The 18,327-nt window shown below is 49.2% G+C and overlaps 1 protein-coding gene and 1 long non-coding RNA gene across 6 annotated transcripts in view; one reads left to right on the top strand and one right to left on the bottom strand.

The window, feature by feature from the left end:
• The window catches only part of Hip1 (huntingtin interacting protein 1), a 152,179-nt gene that overhangs the window by 81,780 nt on the left and 52,072 nt on the right, over positions 1-18,327 (bottom strand). The window contains exon 1 of one of the 2 annotated variants that reach the window (XM_005003670.4): positions 125-292. The exons of the other annotated variant lie outside the window; for it this stretch is intronic. Coding sequence (XP_005003727.1) covers positions 125-142 — 18 coding nt within the window. The 5' untranslated portion in view covers positions 143-292. Of the gene's footprint in view, positions 1-124; positions 293-18,327 lie in introns of those variants that run through there. 2 annotated transcript variants of the gene reach the window in all.
• Positions 342-16,950, top strand: LOC106027757 (uncharacterized). 4 transcript variants are annotated; one of them, XR_010042371.1, is made up of 6 exons: positions 349-533; positions 9,248-9,377; positions 12,151-12,301; positions 12,893-12,983; positions 13,253-13,419; positions 14,413-16,950. It is a non-coding gene; the product is annotated as an uncharacterized LOC106027757 (long non-coding RNA). The 4 variants fall into 4 exon arrangements; XR_002791297.2 differs by having other exon boundaries at positions 346-533; positions 12,893-13,419; XR_001201333.3 differs by lacking the exon at positions 12,893-12,983 and having other exon boundaries at positions 354-533.

Below are 18,327 nucleotides of genomic sequence, written 5' to 3'. Positions count from 1 at the left end.
AGGATCAACAATCCAGAAACTTTCGGTGGATCGCGCGGAACGACCAGGAGGGGGCGAGGGGCACAAGCACGGTGTGTGTGTGTATGTGTGTGTGTGAGCTCTGGGGCAGCTCGCTCTCACTTACCATCTTGCTCACATCCATGACCAAGGTCGCAGGGCGCCCCCTACCACTGGAGACCCTGCGTCCTCCGAATGCTGCTCCGAACTACTGCAGAGCCTGTGCCATGCTGCAGGGAGCACCGGCAGGGCCCGGTGGCCAGAGCCGGCAGAAGGACCTAGCGCGGTGGGGCGGGTCACTGGGCGGGGAGGGAGAGGGGCGTGTAGAACCGCAGCACAGGCGGGGCGAGGAGGAGTGGCCGGGCACCCCTTTGACTGCTGGCTGCGGGAGGCACGCAGGCCCGGAGACGATCCCCGGACAAGTCGCCCCAGCGCTGCGCCAGGGTGTGATTTGAATAACAAAAGGTCGCTTCCTTCCCGAACCCTGGCGGCTGGGATCCGCAAGCCGGAGCAGGAGGCTGCCTGCCCGCCAGGAAGTGAGTGTGTGTGTGTGTTCCTTCGTGCGTGTGCGCGCGCGCTCGCGTGTGTTCTGGTGGGGGGGAACAGTGGGACTCAGGAAGTGCGCAGGGGTGGGGGACTGGCGGTGCAGGGAGCAGACATTCCAGCAGGGGCAGGGGGTCCGCTCGGCCCCTCCCCACTCTGCTTCCCCGGACAAAGAGGGAATTCAGAGCCAGTTGTTTGCCTCCTGCAGCTGATCCCCAGAGGCCTCCTAAATGAGTCGGAGGTCTCCAAACAGACGGCCAAATGGAAGGAAGTGGCACAGGTATCCCCAGGAGGGCTCTAAGTGCTCTCCATCCCCATCCACTAAGGGGCCACAGCCAGCCCTTCCTGGAGAGAGGGAAATTGGCTCCCTCTCTTTTAAATGATGTCTACACTGAGCTCAGAGCTCCCTCCTCCCCAGACAGAATTCCCGTCTCCCATTCCTTAGAGAAATGTGACGCCAGCTCTCCTATCTGCAGGAGAAGCAGCTGGGGGCCGGAAGAGGGCTCCTGGCAAATGTTCCTTTGCAGTAAGGTCCCTGGAAAAAGCCTGGCCGCTCAACCCTATACATAGTTTCAATACAGGCTTCCTCTCAAAATCAGAGGAACAACAAGATTTAGGGTGCAGTAGAGACAGCAGGAACCTGAGAATCCACTTAGGCCAACTCTGCTTTAGATGGCAGGACCCTGAGGTCCAGAAAATGAGTAATGTACCCCACATCACACACTTGACAGGAGACAGCACAGTTAAGAACAGGGTTGCCCAAGTCCAGAAGGGCTTCCCATGCCGCCACAGGGCAGTTCCGCCACAGGTGAGCAGCCTGCTTTTCAGATCCTTTCAAATGAACAGGTGACAGTCACCTAGACACTGGGTGCTGGGTCTCCTGCTGAACCAAGGAGCCTTGCTGAGGTGACTAGCAACCTCCTCCCCTTCCAATATGAGTGTTTGTTTGGTTTTTTGTTTTGTTTTGTTTTTCTCTTTTTGCGACAGGATTTCACTATGCAGTTCCAGTATTTTCCAGAGTATTTCTCAGGTTGGCCTCAAACTTGTGGTAATCCTCCTGCCTCAGCCTCCCAAGTGCTGGGATTATAGGAGTGTGCCACCACATCCTGCTCCAATCTTGAGTTTTTAATCTCGGAAATCTTATTTCTCTGCCTTCTTGGTGGTGACGGTGGAGATGTGAGAACACCATGCTATTCAAGCAGGAATGTCAAGGGCTTTCACAGTAAAGGTGATTTTCATGACCTTGTCTGGAGGCTTGGTCAAGGGTCTCTCAGCTTCAGGTTGAGGTCTCTGGGTCCAGGTCCCTCTGTTTACCTAGGTTTGGACCTCATTCTTGACTTGCAGCTCCTCCCTCCCCCCATCCCAGGGCTGCGTGGCTGTACAGAAGCTGTACCCCAGCCTGGGAAGTCAAGGGCACTGTTCTGGGCAATTTTGGTGTGCTGGGGTCCCACACTCCCATCCCTTTACCCCTACCCACTAAACAAATGCAGTAGCAGAATCAGTGAGGAGCATGACTGCTTCACTTTTGGGGCTGACACCCAACGGAGATCAGGGCTCTATGAACCTGCAGGGGTCATCTCATGCACAGATGAGTTCTCAATTATTAGCTATTTGATTAAATGGATTATCATTTTGTCCTTTTAAAAAAAAAAAGCCAGATGTGGTGGTGTACTGTAATCTCAGCTACTTAAAAGGCTGAGGCAGGAGAACAAGCTCAAGGATAGCCAAGGGAATTTAGAAGGACCCTGTCTCAAACAGGGATGGGTCCAAGTGGGTGTAGCTCAGCAGGATTCAATCTGTAACATCACAAAAAGAATAAGAAAACATAGGCAGGTTTTATGTTTGGAAAAATGATATGAGTCCTCCAAGCCTGGCGCTGATCAACAGATCAAGGTTTCCCAATAGATCTTGACTTCTAGCTTGGCAAAAACCATTTTCTTTTCTTACCTCTTAAGATGGAGATAGTAATACTCCCCCTACCCACCCAGAAGGGCAGTGCATTCAAATCAAAGTGTCCTCCCAAAAGCTACCTGTAAGGAGGCTGGATAATGGCCCCTAAAGGTATCAGGTCCTAATCCCTGGTACCTATAAATGGCAGAGACTTTGCAGCTATGTTAAGTCTCCCAAGATGGAAAGATGGTCCCCAATTAACCTTCATAAACACTAAATATGATCAGGTGTCATTTTGAGAGGAGAATTGGCACACAGATGAAACAAAGCAGTATACCACAGATGCATAAACTGGAGTGATGTGGCCACAAGCCAAGGAGGACCAGCAGCCACCAGAAGCTGAAAGAGGCAAGGAACAGAGTCTCCCCTACAAGGAAGAAAGGGTATGGCCCTATCAATGCATTTGAATGTGGCTCGGTGACACTGGTTTCCAACTCCTGGCCTCAAGGACTGTGAAAAGACACAGTTACTTTAACCACTGTCTTTAGCAGCCACACACTGCTCAAAGCTTGATAAATGCTGGTGTCCCAGCACTACTCACCTCAGAGTTGCCTTCTCTTAAGAATTCCTTGCCCAAGAGCTGCCCACATGGCAGCAACAGAATGAGCCAGCCAATGGTAGACTATTCCTTGCTCCATAGAGGGCATCCTACCAGCAGCCCCTGGCAATTAACAAACCCCAATATACAAGCAGGTGTATGCAAAGGTACCCATGCACATGCATGATCCCTGAGGTTGGAGCTGCCCTGTTCAGGTGAGGGAGCCTCTTTCAATAAAGTGCACAGCAAGAGAAACAGCCAGCCCAGAACCAAGAGTGCTACAGGGCATAGGCTGCTACTGTACCCTTTCTTCACAGGCCATTCCACCTGACCACTTTGTGCTGGATGGTCTTGGTCTCATAGGTACCTGCATACTCAAGCCCACAGATCAATTTTTCTTTTCCCTGTCTTCGCAATCTGTTCCTTCTATGTTTTCTATTTCTATTTCTATTCCACTTTGTTTCCTAAGCTTGAAACTTCCATGTTGGCCTTAGTTTCTCCACCGACAACCTCCCACTCATCCTAACTCTGACCGTTCCTGCCCTGGCTAAGGCTTTCAGTAGCCTCCAGACCTGCGTCATGTCCCCAGTCTCTTTCTTAGTCACCTTCTACACACTTAACTGTGAATCCCCACCAACCTGCCTCAATTGAGGACCTTTGATAGTCAAGATGAGACCTTACTACTCTGGCTTCCTCTCCCTCTGTCTAACCTATCTTCTCCTCCCACTCCATCAAACTGCTCGCCTGTGCTCAGGGCTGCTCCAGGAATGCCCTTGCCATGTCTTCACACTTCCTTCAGATGTCCCCTTCCCTGTGAAGCCATCCCTGACCCATCCTGACATAGCTGATACCGTGGGAGACCCTTCCCAGCATGGGCAGTCCTGGGGTACTGTTTGAGTCACCCTAGGATAGGATCCTGGACCCTCTCTGTGACTGTGAGCAAACTCAGACCAAGGCTTTAGCCCACTGACCTTTGTACCCTTACTTCCCTATTTTAGGGCTCCTCTGACCTACATTCATACCTTCATCATCAAGCCATCCTAGATACATGGAGGACCTAGAAGGCTCTCGGTTCCTTGATGGAATCCATGGAGAGGGCACATGGTGGTGTCCTGGTGGAGGCTGACACCTACTGGCAACCAGGATTCTGCAGCCTATCCCTACAGATTGCACACTGAGGACCCTAGATGACAGGCGTGGGTGGACTTTATTAGAGACTACTGTGCCTTAAAGGCACAAAAGGCCAGTAATTCCCACTAATAGAGTTTAAACTACAAATACTCCCTATAAAAGGGCCTCATAAGTTAAGTTATTATGCTACTACTAAAAATAAGGCTCCACAGAGGACTGGAATGTTTATAAAATGCCCTTTGTTCACTGGACAAATACCAGGTAGGCCAAATGGAATAGGCACTTTCGGTTCAACATATATTTTGCAGATGAGGAATTATAGAAAAGCATACAGCTAAAACCTAGGGATAGGGAGGGGTTGTCCTTGTTTTTGGTACCAAGAATCGAACTCAGGACCTCACAATTGCCAGGCAGGTGCTGCGTTGCTGAGCTATATCTCTGGCCCTTAAAAAGTCATCTTGATTTAATAGCAGTAAATAAATGAGCTAAATAGGAGAAATCACTGACAGTGCAGAGCTGAGCTGTGGAGGTCATTGGCTGGGCAGTTCCTGTTCTTCTCTCCTTGTAGGGACTCCTACAAGCAGAACCTCTGGCCAGCGTGAGGGAGATCCCAGCAGGCCTCTGCTACTTTTGCCTCCAAGAGGTTCATGTGTCCTCAGTATGGCATGCTTTGGTCCTCAGTATGGCAGTGCACAGGTGGTGAGACCTTTAAGAGTTGGAGCCTACTGGGAGGTCATGGGGTTGGAAAGGGTTAAAACAGCTCGGTGCAATCCCTTGGTTAGGTCTAAGGACAGTTGTTATAAAAGCAGCAAGCCTGGCCATTCCCTCTGCTCTGGCTGTCTGATGAAGGATCTGTCTGTTTGTCTCTCTCTCTCTTTCTCTCTCTCACCTTTTAGGGTCACACAATCTTATACTTTCAGCCCCCCAAACTATGATCTAAACATCTTTTCTTTATACAATAAAGCTATCCAGTTTTGGGTAACTTGTGATAGTTATGAAAAATGGATGCATACAGCCAGAGATTCTACTGGCTACAGAGAATTTACACTGGGCTTGCCTTGAATTTTTTTTTTTTTTTTCAGTGAGTCCCCACCCCTTTACCTTGTTTCCTCTCTTTTTGGGGACATAATTACACTTTAAAGTTTAGAAAGAAAGAAAACAATCCTCTCAGGAAACACAAAAGCTCCTAGACCTACAGAGTATCTGAAAGGCACGATGCCCAGGGACAATGGGAAGGTGATGTGGAAGCAGGAAGATGGAATTGTGTCATGCTCTGGGCCCACAGCACTTTACAATACCTGTCTCTCTTGGTCCCCACAACAACCTCTATATAGAAAGCATTATCATTATTATCCTTCTAATACAGACAAGGAAACGAAGGCCCAGAGAGGTTAAGTGACCTGTGCAAGGGCCCTACAGCTCATAAGCAGGGAGCCAGGATTGAATGCAGGCCATTTTTGGAGCCCTCTCTTAGTCCCTACTTTGGGTGCACCTGTCCTCTCCAGGATTAGCAGGCAGTTTAAACTATGTTGTCATTAATGTAAATTCTTGTTTACAGTGCTGATTTTCTTCATTCTGAAAGCTTATGAAGTAGTTATGAGTCCCCTGAGTTGGCTGCCTTTCTGTCCTTTCCCTGTCTAAACTGCACAAATAAGCCAGGAACTGGGAAGCTGTGGTTCAGTGTGGGGCCCGCTAGTGACCCCTGACACTTCCTTCCCTCCAGGGCACACTTTCGCTGTACCACAGGCTTATCCACCAGACGTGTGCAAGGCTGGGCCTTATGAAATGACTCCCCTCTTGTAGCTTAAATACTTTCCCTGAACACAGATTTCTTCCTAACACACTAAACAAGCCCCGTTTAGAGATACCTAACATTGTCCCATGTATTCTACATTCTGAAACTGAAGCTAAAGTAAGTATTAATTCTGAGGCACTAGGTAAGCACCATGTACCTATAATCCCAATACTCAGGGAGGCTGAGGCAGGAGGACGACACGCTTGAGTCCAGCCCGGGCAATTTACTGATTTAGCAAGATCCTGTCTCAAAATAGTAATGTTCTAAAAAGGGCTAGCAATGTAGCTTAGTATGAAGCCCTTGGTTTATCAACAGTATCACACACAAAAAAAAAAAATTTAAAAGACTAAAAAGCCAAACCAAAACAGCAACCAAGTAGAAAGAAAATGATTGCTTTGACAAGCAGCTGTAGGGATGAACAAGATCACAAGTTTGGCAAGTTTTTCAGAGCTTTCAATGAAACAGCCCTCTGTGGTATGCATGCCATAGATCTGCCACAACCGTCCCAGGACATAACAGAGAAGACCCCATAACCAAAGGGGAAGGAGGTGAAGCAAACGACTGAGGGGAGGCCCCAAAGTTAAGAAGGTGTTAGAAAGGGAAGTGAACTGCCAGGTGGGCATTGAAATTCCCACCTCTGGTAGTGCTGCTGTTGGTGACAAAGGGGTTCAGTTTCCACCTCAGCACGTTTTTAGCCAAAACCTTCAGACTGAACCCCTGGTTTTTCCCTTGACCTCTTGAAACATAACTCATGCTGGGCACACTGGTACATGCCTGTAATCTTAGGGGGCTGAGGCCTGTAATCACTGAGCTCAAGTCCAGCCTGAACTGGATAGCAAGACCCTGTCTTTAAAAAGAACCAGAACAAATAAACAACAACAAAACATAACTCACGGAATCTTCCTTTTCAGATGCAAAATGTTTTTACAAAAAACTCTTAGAAACAGGGTGACAATAAAATGTAAAGTTGAACAGCCCTCTTGGGGAGGTCCTAGGCTTGCAAAAGCAGTCAGTGGTACAGCCCGGAATCCCAGAAACTCAGCTGAGTGGCTGCGGCTGCCCTCAGAACCCCCCTGACCCTGCCCTGCCCCGCTGTGGTCCTGCTGAGCTAGGACACCAGAACCTCTGGGCTGAGTCCTCTGCTGCCTGTTAGGCGCTGGGCCTGCAGGAACCTCGGTCCCCTGACTTGCTCTAGGCAGTCCTCCTGACCTAGGCTACCCACACATGTTGACATTCACACAGTGGCCAAAACAAAAATGTGGGCGGTCATCTCTGGAAATCTCCATGGACAGCTCTGGGCGCAGTGCCCCCCAGTCCCAGCAGGGGTGGTCAGTAAAGACCTAGTTCCAGAAATCTGTGTAGTGCAGCCTGCATAAAACCTGATGACCATCTGTGTTGTGCACTGCCAACCACTGGGTCCACAGGAGTAGGGTGCTCACCTGTCCAGTGCCAGGGGTCAGGCTCTGTCCTGTCTGGTCATCTGCTTGCATGGTCATTGTTTCCCCCACGCTCATAACCCACCTTTCCCAGGGGTCAACTCAGCCCAGCAAACACGCCAATCTCTTCCAGCTAACAGTCTGTCAGCTTTTGAGGAGCGAGGCAATCAACCAGGACATGCTTGCCTCAGGGCACTCTCCAGTGAGGGCCAGGGATGCAGAGCTGCCCCTGGGAACCTGGAGAGCCACAGAATAAATGAGTAATGAGAAGAGGCCTGAAGTGGCACTTAAGAGCCAGGAAAGGTCAAGTGCTTTGTAATCACGAGCACCAAAGTCAGTCTGGAGGACAGGCCTGGGAGCGTAGCCCATGACAGAAGGTCCCTGGAGGTGTAAAGTACCTTCCTGGACCAGCAAAGGGCTGATGTTCTCTCAGGAGTAAGGGCCGAGAAGCCGTGAGCACTCCCTCACTCTAGCACCAACAACAGCGTGCATGCCCAAGAGACTTGGCTGTGGTTTTATCGTTCGTGAACCTGAAACCCAGAACTCTGCTTCTAGTTTTGCTAACCAGTGGCTCATTGGTGCTCAAACTGTGGCAATTGCTGAATGAGTTGGAACTGTGCTTCCCTTCCTGGGATGGATGCAGACAAGCGAGGACAAAGAGTCTCAAGTGCTCCCAGTTCTCAGGTCATTCCAAGGGTGCTGGGCAGGGGACAGGGCTGCTTCTGGGCCAAGTGGTCCCGACAGGTGACAGACAGCTCCGGCCCCATATAGGGAAGTATCGTAGCTTTAGTCCTGTCCATCTTACTCCTGTGGTCTCCTAAGGGACGGTGTGGGGACAGAACAATCAAGGGAAGCTAGTGGCTAGGGGCAGTTGGGGCACAGTATGCTTGGCAAGGTGGCACAGTAGAGCTGAACCCAAATAAGAAAGTGGTCATGTGGAGTATGTGGCATGATCTAGCAGTGCTCGTCTCACTGAGCAGATCCATGCAAAGCTCAGGGAGCTCCAGCCAGGACACTCAGGGTCCCTGTGCAGGCATCCCTACTGTAGGAAGGACTGGGCCATGCGCCAGCCAAGTGCAACCAACTGTGGTCACCATGGGTAGTGAAGCCACCAGGTGGCTGAGGCACTGCCTCTGTAGGCCTCCAGACGGTAAATCTGTGCCCAGCAGTGTCTCAGGCCATCAGGGCTTTGGAGAGAGGCAGGCTGGAAGCTGCCGGCTATTGGAGATACAGAGGGACCAAAGAAAGGAATGGGACATGACCTGCTGCTGGGTGAAGGCGGCAGCATCAGCCTGACTGAAGAGTGGACCTGGGAGCCAGGAGGAAGGAAGACCACTAAGAGGAAGCTGAGCCTGATGTGATGATGCATGCCTGTAATTCCAGCTACTTGAGAGGCTGAGGCAGGACGATCATGTGTTTGAAGTCAGTATGGACAACTAAGCAAGATGCTGTCTCAGAATAAAAAATAAAAAAAGGGCTGGAGATGTAGCTCAGTGTGGGGCCTAGGTTCACTCCCATTAATGGGATGGGGAGGAAAGAATCTGGAGGGATCGGGACAAGGGACTTGTCTTCAGGACAGTGGGGCAGGTGGCTGCCTTGCTGGCCCTCCAGTATGGAAGGCAGTATAGTGACACACTGTGGCTTGGGCAGGTCAGCAATGAGATCTGAGAGTCAAGATCTTGTGTATCAAGGGGACCAGGGAGTCTCCCTGGTGGCAGGATAAGGCCACTCGGGCAGCCTCAGGTGGAGAAGAGCAGGGCTGTTTACTAGCTATGGCTTATGGGGAGCTTTGGTTTTAAACCCCTTTGGATATAAATACAGTTTTCAAATAGATCCTCTTCTTTCTGTGTTTTTAAGGAAACTTTTACAATGACATAGAAAAGCACTCTGCAAACACTTTAAGCTCCTTGGAGTGTGTCCCAAGTGGTGATTGTGATCACAGTGGTAGCAACAGCACTTCAATTTTTTTTTGGACTGGGAATGGAAGGTAAGGCTCTGTGCATGCTAGGCAAGCACTCTTTAATCCTTTTGGGGGGCCAGTAAGGATTTACATCCTTCTTACTGACTAACATCCCTAGCCATTTTTTAAAACTTTGAGATAGGGTCCTATTAAGTCACTAAGTTGCCCAGGCCAGTCTCAAACTTGGAATTCTCCTGCTTCAGCCTCAAATAGCATAGCAGGTATGTGTCACCATGCCCAGAAGCACCTTCTTAACCAAGCAGATACTATGCCCAGCCATGCCTCCCTCTGAACTTGAGCAGTCAGTAGTCAAAAAACAGGGCATGGAGTAAAACAGGGGCCAGTTTTGCTCACAAGATGATCATTGCTTACCGCAGGGATTCTGATATAACCGGCCTAGAGACTGCTTGGGTATCAGAACTTTAACGCTTCCCCAGGACATGGATTTATAACCATGACTGAAAGCAACTGAATGACCACTGCTAAGACTCAGGAACCCCAATCTGGATCTTACCTGAAGTTAAGGGGTGCAGGAGGTGAGGAAGTGGGGCACTTCCCTTACTGCCTCTTCTACTCTGGGAATTTCCGAGCTTCCACCTGAAATTTTTCATCCCTTGGCAAAGCCTCGGTGCAAGCAGAGACCTCTGAACCCTTTGCTCCTGGAAGCCTTTTTTCCTCTTTACACTGCCAACTCCTTGGATCAAACAATGTCCATAGTCTTTTCTTGACATTTGACATGACAAGGGAGGAAGACCCCTAGTGGCTGGTTTATGCAAAAATGCCTAGGGAACCCCAGCACCATTCTGCAAGCCAGACCTTGTGGAGGAAGAAAACAGGCTTGGTCTCAGGATGCTGCTTTTTACAGGCAGGTTAGGACAGCAGCAATTACCTTCTGGGTTTGTCTGGCTTTGGTTTTTTTTTTTTTTTTTTTTTTTTTTTTTTTGTCTTTTTTGAGACTGGTGTCTCGCTATGCAGTTCAGGCTGGCCTTGAGCTCACTTTGTAGCCCAGGCTGGTCTCGTTCTCGCAACGATCCTCCCACCTCAGCCTCTCTAGTGCTGGGATTGTGAGCCACCACGCCCAGCTTGGCTTTGGTTTTTGAGACAAGGTCTTGCTACATATAGTTAACACTGGCCTTGAACCCATTATGTAGCCCAAGCTGGCCCTGAACTCATGATGATTGTCCTGCTTCAGGCTCCCAAGTGCTGGGATTCTAGCAATGCACCACCCTGCCTGGCCAATCTTCTAGATTTCTAAAGCCTTCCAGGCAAGCTATGTGTTAGAGGCACCCAGACAGACTGGAAGCAGCCACCAAGCCCCTGAGTGAGCAGGCGGCTTGGAAGTCTGGCCTGGGGACACCAGCTGCTGGAGCTCTCTGCCTTAGCCCCCCTGGTCTCCCTTGCAGTCGGCAATCTGGGGAACTCTTTATGGCTCAGCCCAGGTGCTGCCAGCCTTGTACTGCGAGGTTTTCCACTGCCCCACCCAGCAGAACACATCCAGAAGTCTGCCCCTGTCCAGTGATCCCTGAAGCAAAGATGTGTCCCAGAAGCATGGACCGGGCAGAGGGCAGGAAGTACCAGCTCAGAGATGCCTTACTGACCGGGGCTAGCATCCTTGCCCTGGAGTGGGTGGCGGCCAGGCTAATTCCATGTTATTACAGCCTTACAGGAAGCCAGCCTGGCTCGGCTGCCAGCCAACAGCAATTTATAGGCCCTCAGGGAAAAGAGGGAGGGAGAGGAGGGAAGAAAAGGGAAAACATACCCTCCACCCCCAAAACTGATCCTGGGCTATTTTTAGCTGCTTATTCATCCCACGAATTACTTTTTAAGAGTCACAACAGGAGCTCTGTACAAAAAACAGCTTAGCAGTAGGCAGCTGCTCAGACAGGTGGACATGGAGGGGGCACCTGTGAGTGTCAGCATCTGCCTGCATGGAAAGGAGGAAGAAAAGAGGGTCACCAAGACCCTTGGTGCAGGGAACACATCACCCCCCCCCCCGCAATTCTGCAGGAGGAAGGGTATTAGAAGCTTACAAACCAGAATTTCCAAGTTCAAGTCCTATCTCCACCTCTTACTTGCTGGCTGGGCTCTCAGAAGAGATTCTAGGCATCAACACTTTCTGAATGTGTGGCCTTGAGCAAGTCACTTAACTGCCCTGTGCCTCAGTTTCCCATTTAAGAACAGGGCCAAGAAACAGTAATGGATTCTGCCAGGTGTGGTGGTGCCTGCCTATAATCCTAGCTACTTGGACATTGAAGCAGAACAATCAAACTCGAAGCCAGCTCATCTCAAAATGAAAAACTTAAAAGGGGCTGAGTGTAGCTCAGTTCTTGAGCACTCCTGGGTTTAAACAATAACAAAAATAAAAATAACAATTAATAACTACTTCTGAAGGTTGCTGTGAAACTGAATGAGTTAATATACACAAAGTACTCAGAAAATTGCCTCGTATACCTGTCATTATGAGTTGGCTAACAATTTTATTAAAGCACCATATATACTAATTATTACTACCAGTAATAATAATTTCAAATGATACATTAAGCAAGGCAGGGTAGTGCATGCCTGTAGTCACAGCTGCTTGGCAGGCAGAGGCAGAAGCATCAGTTGAGTCTAGGAATTTTAAGGCCAGCCTGGGCAACACAGCAAGACCCCATGGGAAAGAAAACAGTATACTGGGGTAGACAGAGGATGAAGATACAAGCTACAGAAAGCCTTAAGTAAAAAAAGAGGAAATAAAGTCACTTTCATAATCCAACACCCACCAAGAACAGGCAATGAAATGGGGCTCTTTTCCCCTTAGGTGGGAATGCAGAGACGCACCTCCTTCCTGTCACCAGGTAACCCACGGTCGAAGGCTAAAAAGGGTGAATGCAAGTGGGAAGCTGTGGCAAAGCTAACAGGAAGAGCTTGGTGATGTCGGAAGGCTCCAAAATCACCTATCAGATGGGATGGTTAGTTCTGTGTGTCAACCTGGCTGTGTGCTGGGGCCCCCAGATACTTGGTTATTTGTGGATCTGTGGGTTAGGGTGCTTCAGGGTGAGCATGTGACTGGGTGGCCTCTGTAAAGCTGACTGCTCTCCCAGTGTGGGTAGACACCACTCAGCCTCTGGCGGCCCGCAGGGAACAAAAGGTGGGAGAGGAAGGAATCAGTCCTTTCTCTGCCTGGCTGCAGAGCAGGGACATCTCATCTCTCGGGACTGGGACTGATACCATCGGATCCACACCATCAGCCCCACCAGGGTCTTGGGCCTCCAGACTCAGACTGAATTTTGCTACCAGCTTTTCTGGATCTCCATTTTGCCAGTGGTGATCATGGAACTTCTCAGCCTTCATAACAATGTGGGCCATTTCCTTATAATTAATTAGTCTCTCTCTGGGTCTCTGTCTCTGTTTTCCTTTCGCTATCTTTCTGTGACTCCAGAAACTTGACAAATCCATTTAATGATCACAGTCTTTAAAATCTGGCCACCTCTGCCCTACCACCTGCTTCCCTTTGCAGACCCTCACACCATCAACCAGCCCTCTTTGTCCTCTCCCTCCAGTCTCACCCACCAAGTGTCTGCTGGATGGTCCCAGCCCTCAGATCTCTCAGAAAGACTCTGTGGGTGGCAGCTGCTTAGGAACACAGCACAGGTGCCCAAAGCATGGGGCAGGGGTGGGGCACAATGCCAGGGTACTTTCTGGGGAGGCAGTGACAGATGAAAACATTCCCGACAGGGGTAAAAGTGGTCCTGTGCCTGGGGAGGTGCCAACTCACTCCTCCTGAAAGCCCCTAAGAGTTCCCCTCCTTCAGCCTTCAGGGGGATCCCACAGCTGGCCAGCCTTGTCCCCTTGCTTCTGCCCACTTGGCCCAGCCTTTGCTCGCAGCTTGTCTGTCCCTTTCTGTTTTTCTTTCCCTGCAGAAAAACATACATAATACCGACTGCCTCTCCTGCAAAATCTTCTCAGGCAACAACGGCCTTCCCAAAGGACAATCTGTGTCTCTGCTGGGATGACTCGGCCTTTTGAGGGCAGGATCTTGGTCTGATTCCAAGTTCTGCCCAAAGCAAGCAGCTTTTCCAAACCTCAGGTGAGGCCCTTGAAGCATAAGCACAGGGAAAATTCTACCACTATCCAATATACTGACATCACTAGAGCGGATGATACAAATCTGAGGTGGAAAATTCCAGAAATAAACAATTCACAAGTTTTAAGAAACTTTTATTGTAAATCATTGTTATAGTTTCCTACTTCATTATTATTTATCATTCTTAATCTCTTACTGTGCCTAATTTGCAAATTTAACTTCATTATAGGTATGTACACATAGGAAAAACCCCAGCATATGTAGAGGTCATTACTTCCTGTAGTTTCTGTGATCCACGAGCGATCTTGGGATGAATCTCCTATGTCTAAGGAGACCAGTGTACCTTTAATGGAAATAGTATGCAGGCAAGGCTTATTCCTTTTCTAGTAAAAAACTAAAAAATGTCAGCTGAAATTTCAAGCAAAACAATAACTTTGACCTCATTAATCTGAGAAATTTCCATTCCTCTCCTTGGGCTGGAGACCCCTTGATTGGAGCGGGGGAGGTCTCTCCTTTTGAAAATCCTCTCACAGCAAAGCGCTTGACAAGGTTGCTACTCACAACTGTCAGACGCCACATGCTTTGAGCTGCATACACACTGGCTATGTGATCTGAGACATCTTATTCTCTGTGAGCTACAGTTTGTGTGTCCATAAAATGGGTATAAACACCACTCACATAAGAGGGTGTTGTAAGGGTCAAATGACAAATACTATTTAAGAAAGTATTAGGAAACTATTAATGCCCTAGCTGGGGATTTAGCTCAGTGACATAAATGCCTGCTTGGCAAGTGTCAAGTCATGACAATCCCCGGTACCAAAAACAAAACAAAGCTATTAATGCCCACAAAACTTGCTGAGCTGCAAAAAGTTACTTTTGTTGCTAAGTCCCATCAGTAAACAATAAAAAATGCCTGTGGACAGGTTTTATCATTACTATTTCTTGTCGGTTCTTATGCCATCGATATCAATGCTCTTCCCTCTTGTGCCTCCACAGATTTGGCCTGAGTGATGTTCAGGATTCTACACCACCATCCAGAATGGCAGGATCCAGAAAGCACTGGCTCTGAAGATCTGTTTCTTTAGTGGCCTGAGTGGGGCCAAGAGGGTCACGCGGTCCCATTCCCAGTTAGATCTGCTATCCTGGTCAGGATACCTGATGATAGTCCTTAGTACAGTTGCAGGAGGCCTGGAGGCCGTGCCTCCTTGTTGTGGAGGTCAGCGCAGGCAGTGGGAGAAACATCAGAAATCTGCTTTCTCCTCCTATCTCCTACTTGATCTGCAAGATGTCCAGCCTATTCTATATTCCTCAGTTTATAATCTGTTCTCCTTAAAGCAAAAGATGCCTCCTTGAGATGCGAGCTGATCATCAGCCTTCTTTGTTGTGCTATGAAGAGTCTAGGGCTGGTGCCGAAAGAATGGGAGAGAGTCAGGGCTCTTGGGACCCATCTTGGGTGACAGATGCGGCTGGGGGTCTTGACCTCTCCTGCTCATGGCTGAATCCCAGCTCTGTGGCAGTGCATGGCACACAGCAGGCACTCAGTGAATTTTTGCTGGATGTATGCATGATTGCATGCAAGAAATCATTTCACCGACCTGCCAGGCCCTCTTCTGAGTGCTGGGGCACACCAGGGACTCTGCCGTCCCATGTCCTGGTGGTGCCTCGGGCTTTAGCATCGGGCTCCACACTGAGCTCCCACGTCTCAATTCCCTGCAAAGTAGTATTTAGAGATGAGCTAAATGAGACCGAGAAGCTAAAGGCCCAAGAGGCAGCACTCCTGTCTCTTGTCTGATTTGCTCATCACATATGAGAGCCATAGGATGCTTCCATAGCTCTTTGTTGATCCTCACTGTTCTGTTACACAGTCTGGAGCTCACCTGTCCATCCACACATCCAGCCTCCACTAGGTACCACTGGTGCCAGGTTAGGACCAGGTCCCAGGGAGTACTCTTTCTAACAAAGGGACTAAAGTGCTCTGCAGCTGCTGTAGAACAGTCCAGTGGCCTCTGAAGATATTAAACAGAATCGCCACATGACCCAGCAATGCCACTCTGAGGTTTATACCTAAAAGCACAGAAAGTGGGGACTCAAATGGAATAAACTTGAACACCTGTGCCCACAATAGTCACAGAGAGAAACAGCCCAAGTCCATCAACAGATGACTGCATAAACAATGCACTAAGTCCTTGCAATGGAATGTGGCTAGAACAAACACAGTAGCTATCTTCCTTCTGCTTATATCCCAATAATCAACACAGAAGACTTCTAAGACCTCAAAAGTACGGGGATTTCTCCCCCTCGGTAAGCAAGCAACTAGCAGGGTGTCCTCTAGTCCAGTCTAGTTCTGTCACCGCCTAGCTGGAGACAGTGTGAGATCACATAGATGAGGGCTAAGGCCCCAAGACTGATTACACCTCTCCCACAATTCACACGCCAGTCTCAAGTCTGTGCTTCCAGCCAATCAGCTAGCAATCAGGATTCCTGCATTCCCTTCCTCAGGTTCCATCTTGCTGGGCCAGGAACACTTGTGTTTACTGGATCATCAAGGACATGACAAAGGGTACAAAGAGACACACAATAACGTATGGGGAGGGGGGCAAGAGCTCCCACACCCTCTCCAGATCACCACCCTTCAGGAAGCTCCGAGTGTTCAGCCACCCAGAAGCACCTATGAACTTGGCCTTTGCATTTCTCTGGAGACTTTACCACATGGGCAAGACTGAAGGATGACAACCTAGCAGAAATGCAGCTTCACATGAAGGGTGCGCTTCTGCTGGCAGATAGCACAGGAAACAACACAAGTTCTGCCTGCCCCGCTCCTCTGGCCTCTCTGCATAGCTTCCCAGGCCCTTGTTCCAGGGACCCACTGGAATGAGGAGGGTCTTGTGATCTGCTGTCAGGAAAGGAGGTCAGGGAACTTCCACATGCTGAGCTCCACGACAGAATGGCAGGGTAAGGTTAGGGTTTCTGTGACCTGCCTTGGAAGCATGAACAAATACATACATAATCATAACATCACAATGAGACAATGTGGTTGGAAACACTGTGCTAAATGGAGTAAGTCAGACACAAGAGGGCTTACTTCCAGAATGAAGTAGTCAGAATAAGCCAAGTCATCAAGACACAAAGTGGATTAGATGTCACCAGAAGATGGAAGCAGAGAGTAGATGGGACTTCTTGCTTAATGAGTACATAATTTGTGCTTTGGGCGATGACAAATCTTGGCGATAATGTGATTGCTGCACAACACTCTGAATGTAATGAATGCTGCTGAAATTATACACTAAAAAAACAGGGCTGCTGGGCCGGGGATATAGCTCAGTGGCACAGTGCTTGCTGGTCAGGCGTGAGGTTGTGAGTCTGATCCCCAGTACCAAACAACAACAACAAAAACAGAGCTGTGGGGTATGGTGGCGTGTACCTGTAATCCTAGCACTTTGGGAGGCTGAGGCAGAAGGATGGCAAGTTTGAGCCCAGCTTGTGTAACTTAGTAAGACCCCATCTCAAATAAAAAAAGGACTGTGGTGGCCGTCAGTGGTAGAGTGCTTGCTGAGTATGCGTGAGGCCTGGGTTCATTTCCAAAGCCAAAACAAAGAGAAGACTGTGACAGTGGGGATAGGAGTAGACATATGGATTAGTGAAACAGAACAGCAAATCTGAGAAGAAATCTACATATTTATGGGAATTATTTGGTCCCAAAGGTGGCAATCCAAATGAGCTGGGAAAAGACAGACTATTTGGGTGGCGTCATAGGAAGGAAAAAGTTCCCAGTGGGTTAGGGAGACATCCCAGGTAGTTTAAGGAGGCAAATGTAGAAAGACCATAAACTAAACAAAAACATATTTTGAATTTTTAACTTACAACTTTGCCATTAAAAAGGCCTTAGGCAAGATATAAAATGATGAAGCCATACAGGGAGACATTTCTCCCATGGAGGCACAGTCTTTCAACAAGACATCCTGGCAGGGTCTGACCAGTGGGCATCTCTCCTAAGGAAAGTCTCCCATAGGTGCATCACAGTATATCAAGTTCACGGACATTCTCTGAAGCACTGTTCCCAAGGAAACTTCTAGCAATGGCAGATGTTTGAAATAGACTAGAGTACTACAATGCTAAGGACTACTGTATGGTAGTTCAAAGCAATGTGGCTGAAGCTAGATGTGGTGGTGCACACCTGCAATCCCAGCTGCTCCAGAGGCTGGCCTGGAAAATTTAGTGAGCTTCTGTCACAAAATTTAAAAAGGGTTAGGGATGTGGCTCAGCGATAAGAGTACCGGCTTAGCATGAAACCCAGATGGGTTCTGCCTCTAGCATGAAGGAAAGAGGATAGGGCTGGAGCTGGAACTGGAGTGGGAAGGGAGGGAGAGGAGGGAGAGAGGGAGACAGAAAGGGTGAAAGGCTCAGAGGGGGAAAGAAGGAAGGAGGGAGGGGTGTGGGGAAGAGGGAGGGAGGGGAGGGGAGGGGAAGAGAGAACCTCAAATTTCCCATCTAAAGCTGGGCTTGGTGATACACACCTGTAATCCCAGCATATGGGAGACTGAATGAAGCAGGAGATCAGCTGCAGTTCAAGCCCAGCATGGGCTATGTAGTGAGACTCCATCTCAGGGGTGTGTGTGGAAGGGACTGGATGAGAGCACTGGGATGAGAGCACAGGAGAGAGCAGAGTACAGGATGAAGGCCACCTTCCATGTTAACAGGAGGCTGGATGCCTTCACATTTGCAAAGTGGAGGCTGAGGTGCATCCCTGTGGTGACTGGTATCCCTGGTGAAGCAGGTGCCAGGTGGGCGGCGGGGGGGGGCAGAGTCGGAGCTCTGAGAAGCAGGAGAGTATGAAACGCCCCCTTATCCATGGCTCACTCTCATGGTGACCTAGCATGCCACCCCAAGGTGATATACAGATGGATGTCCATG

This window comes from Cavia porcellus, unplaced genomic scaffold (assembly GCF_034190915.1).
Source record: "Cavia porcellus strain 051 isolate PalLab524CR breed Dunkin Hartley unplaced genomic scaffold, mCavPor4.1 scaffold_23, whole genome shotgun sequence".
In the NCBI taxonomy this organism is placed as follows: domain Eukaryota; kingdom Metazoa; phylum Chordata; class Mammalia; order Rodentia; family Caviidae; genus Cavia; species Cavia porcellus.
Note: the sequence above shows the minus strand (reverse complement) of the source record. Positions and strands in the feature narration are given on the sequence as shown.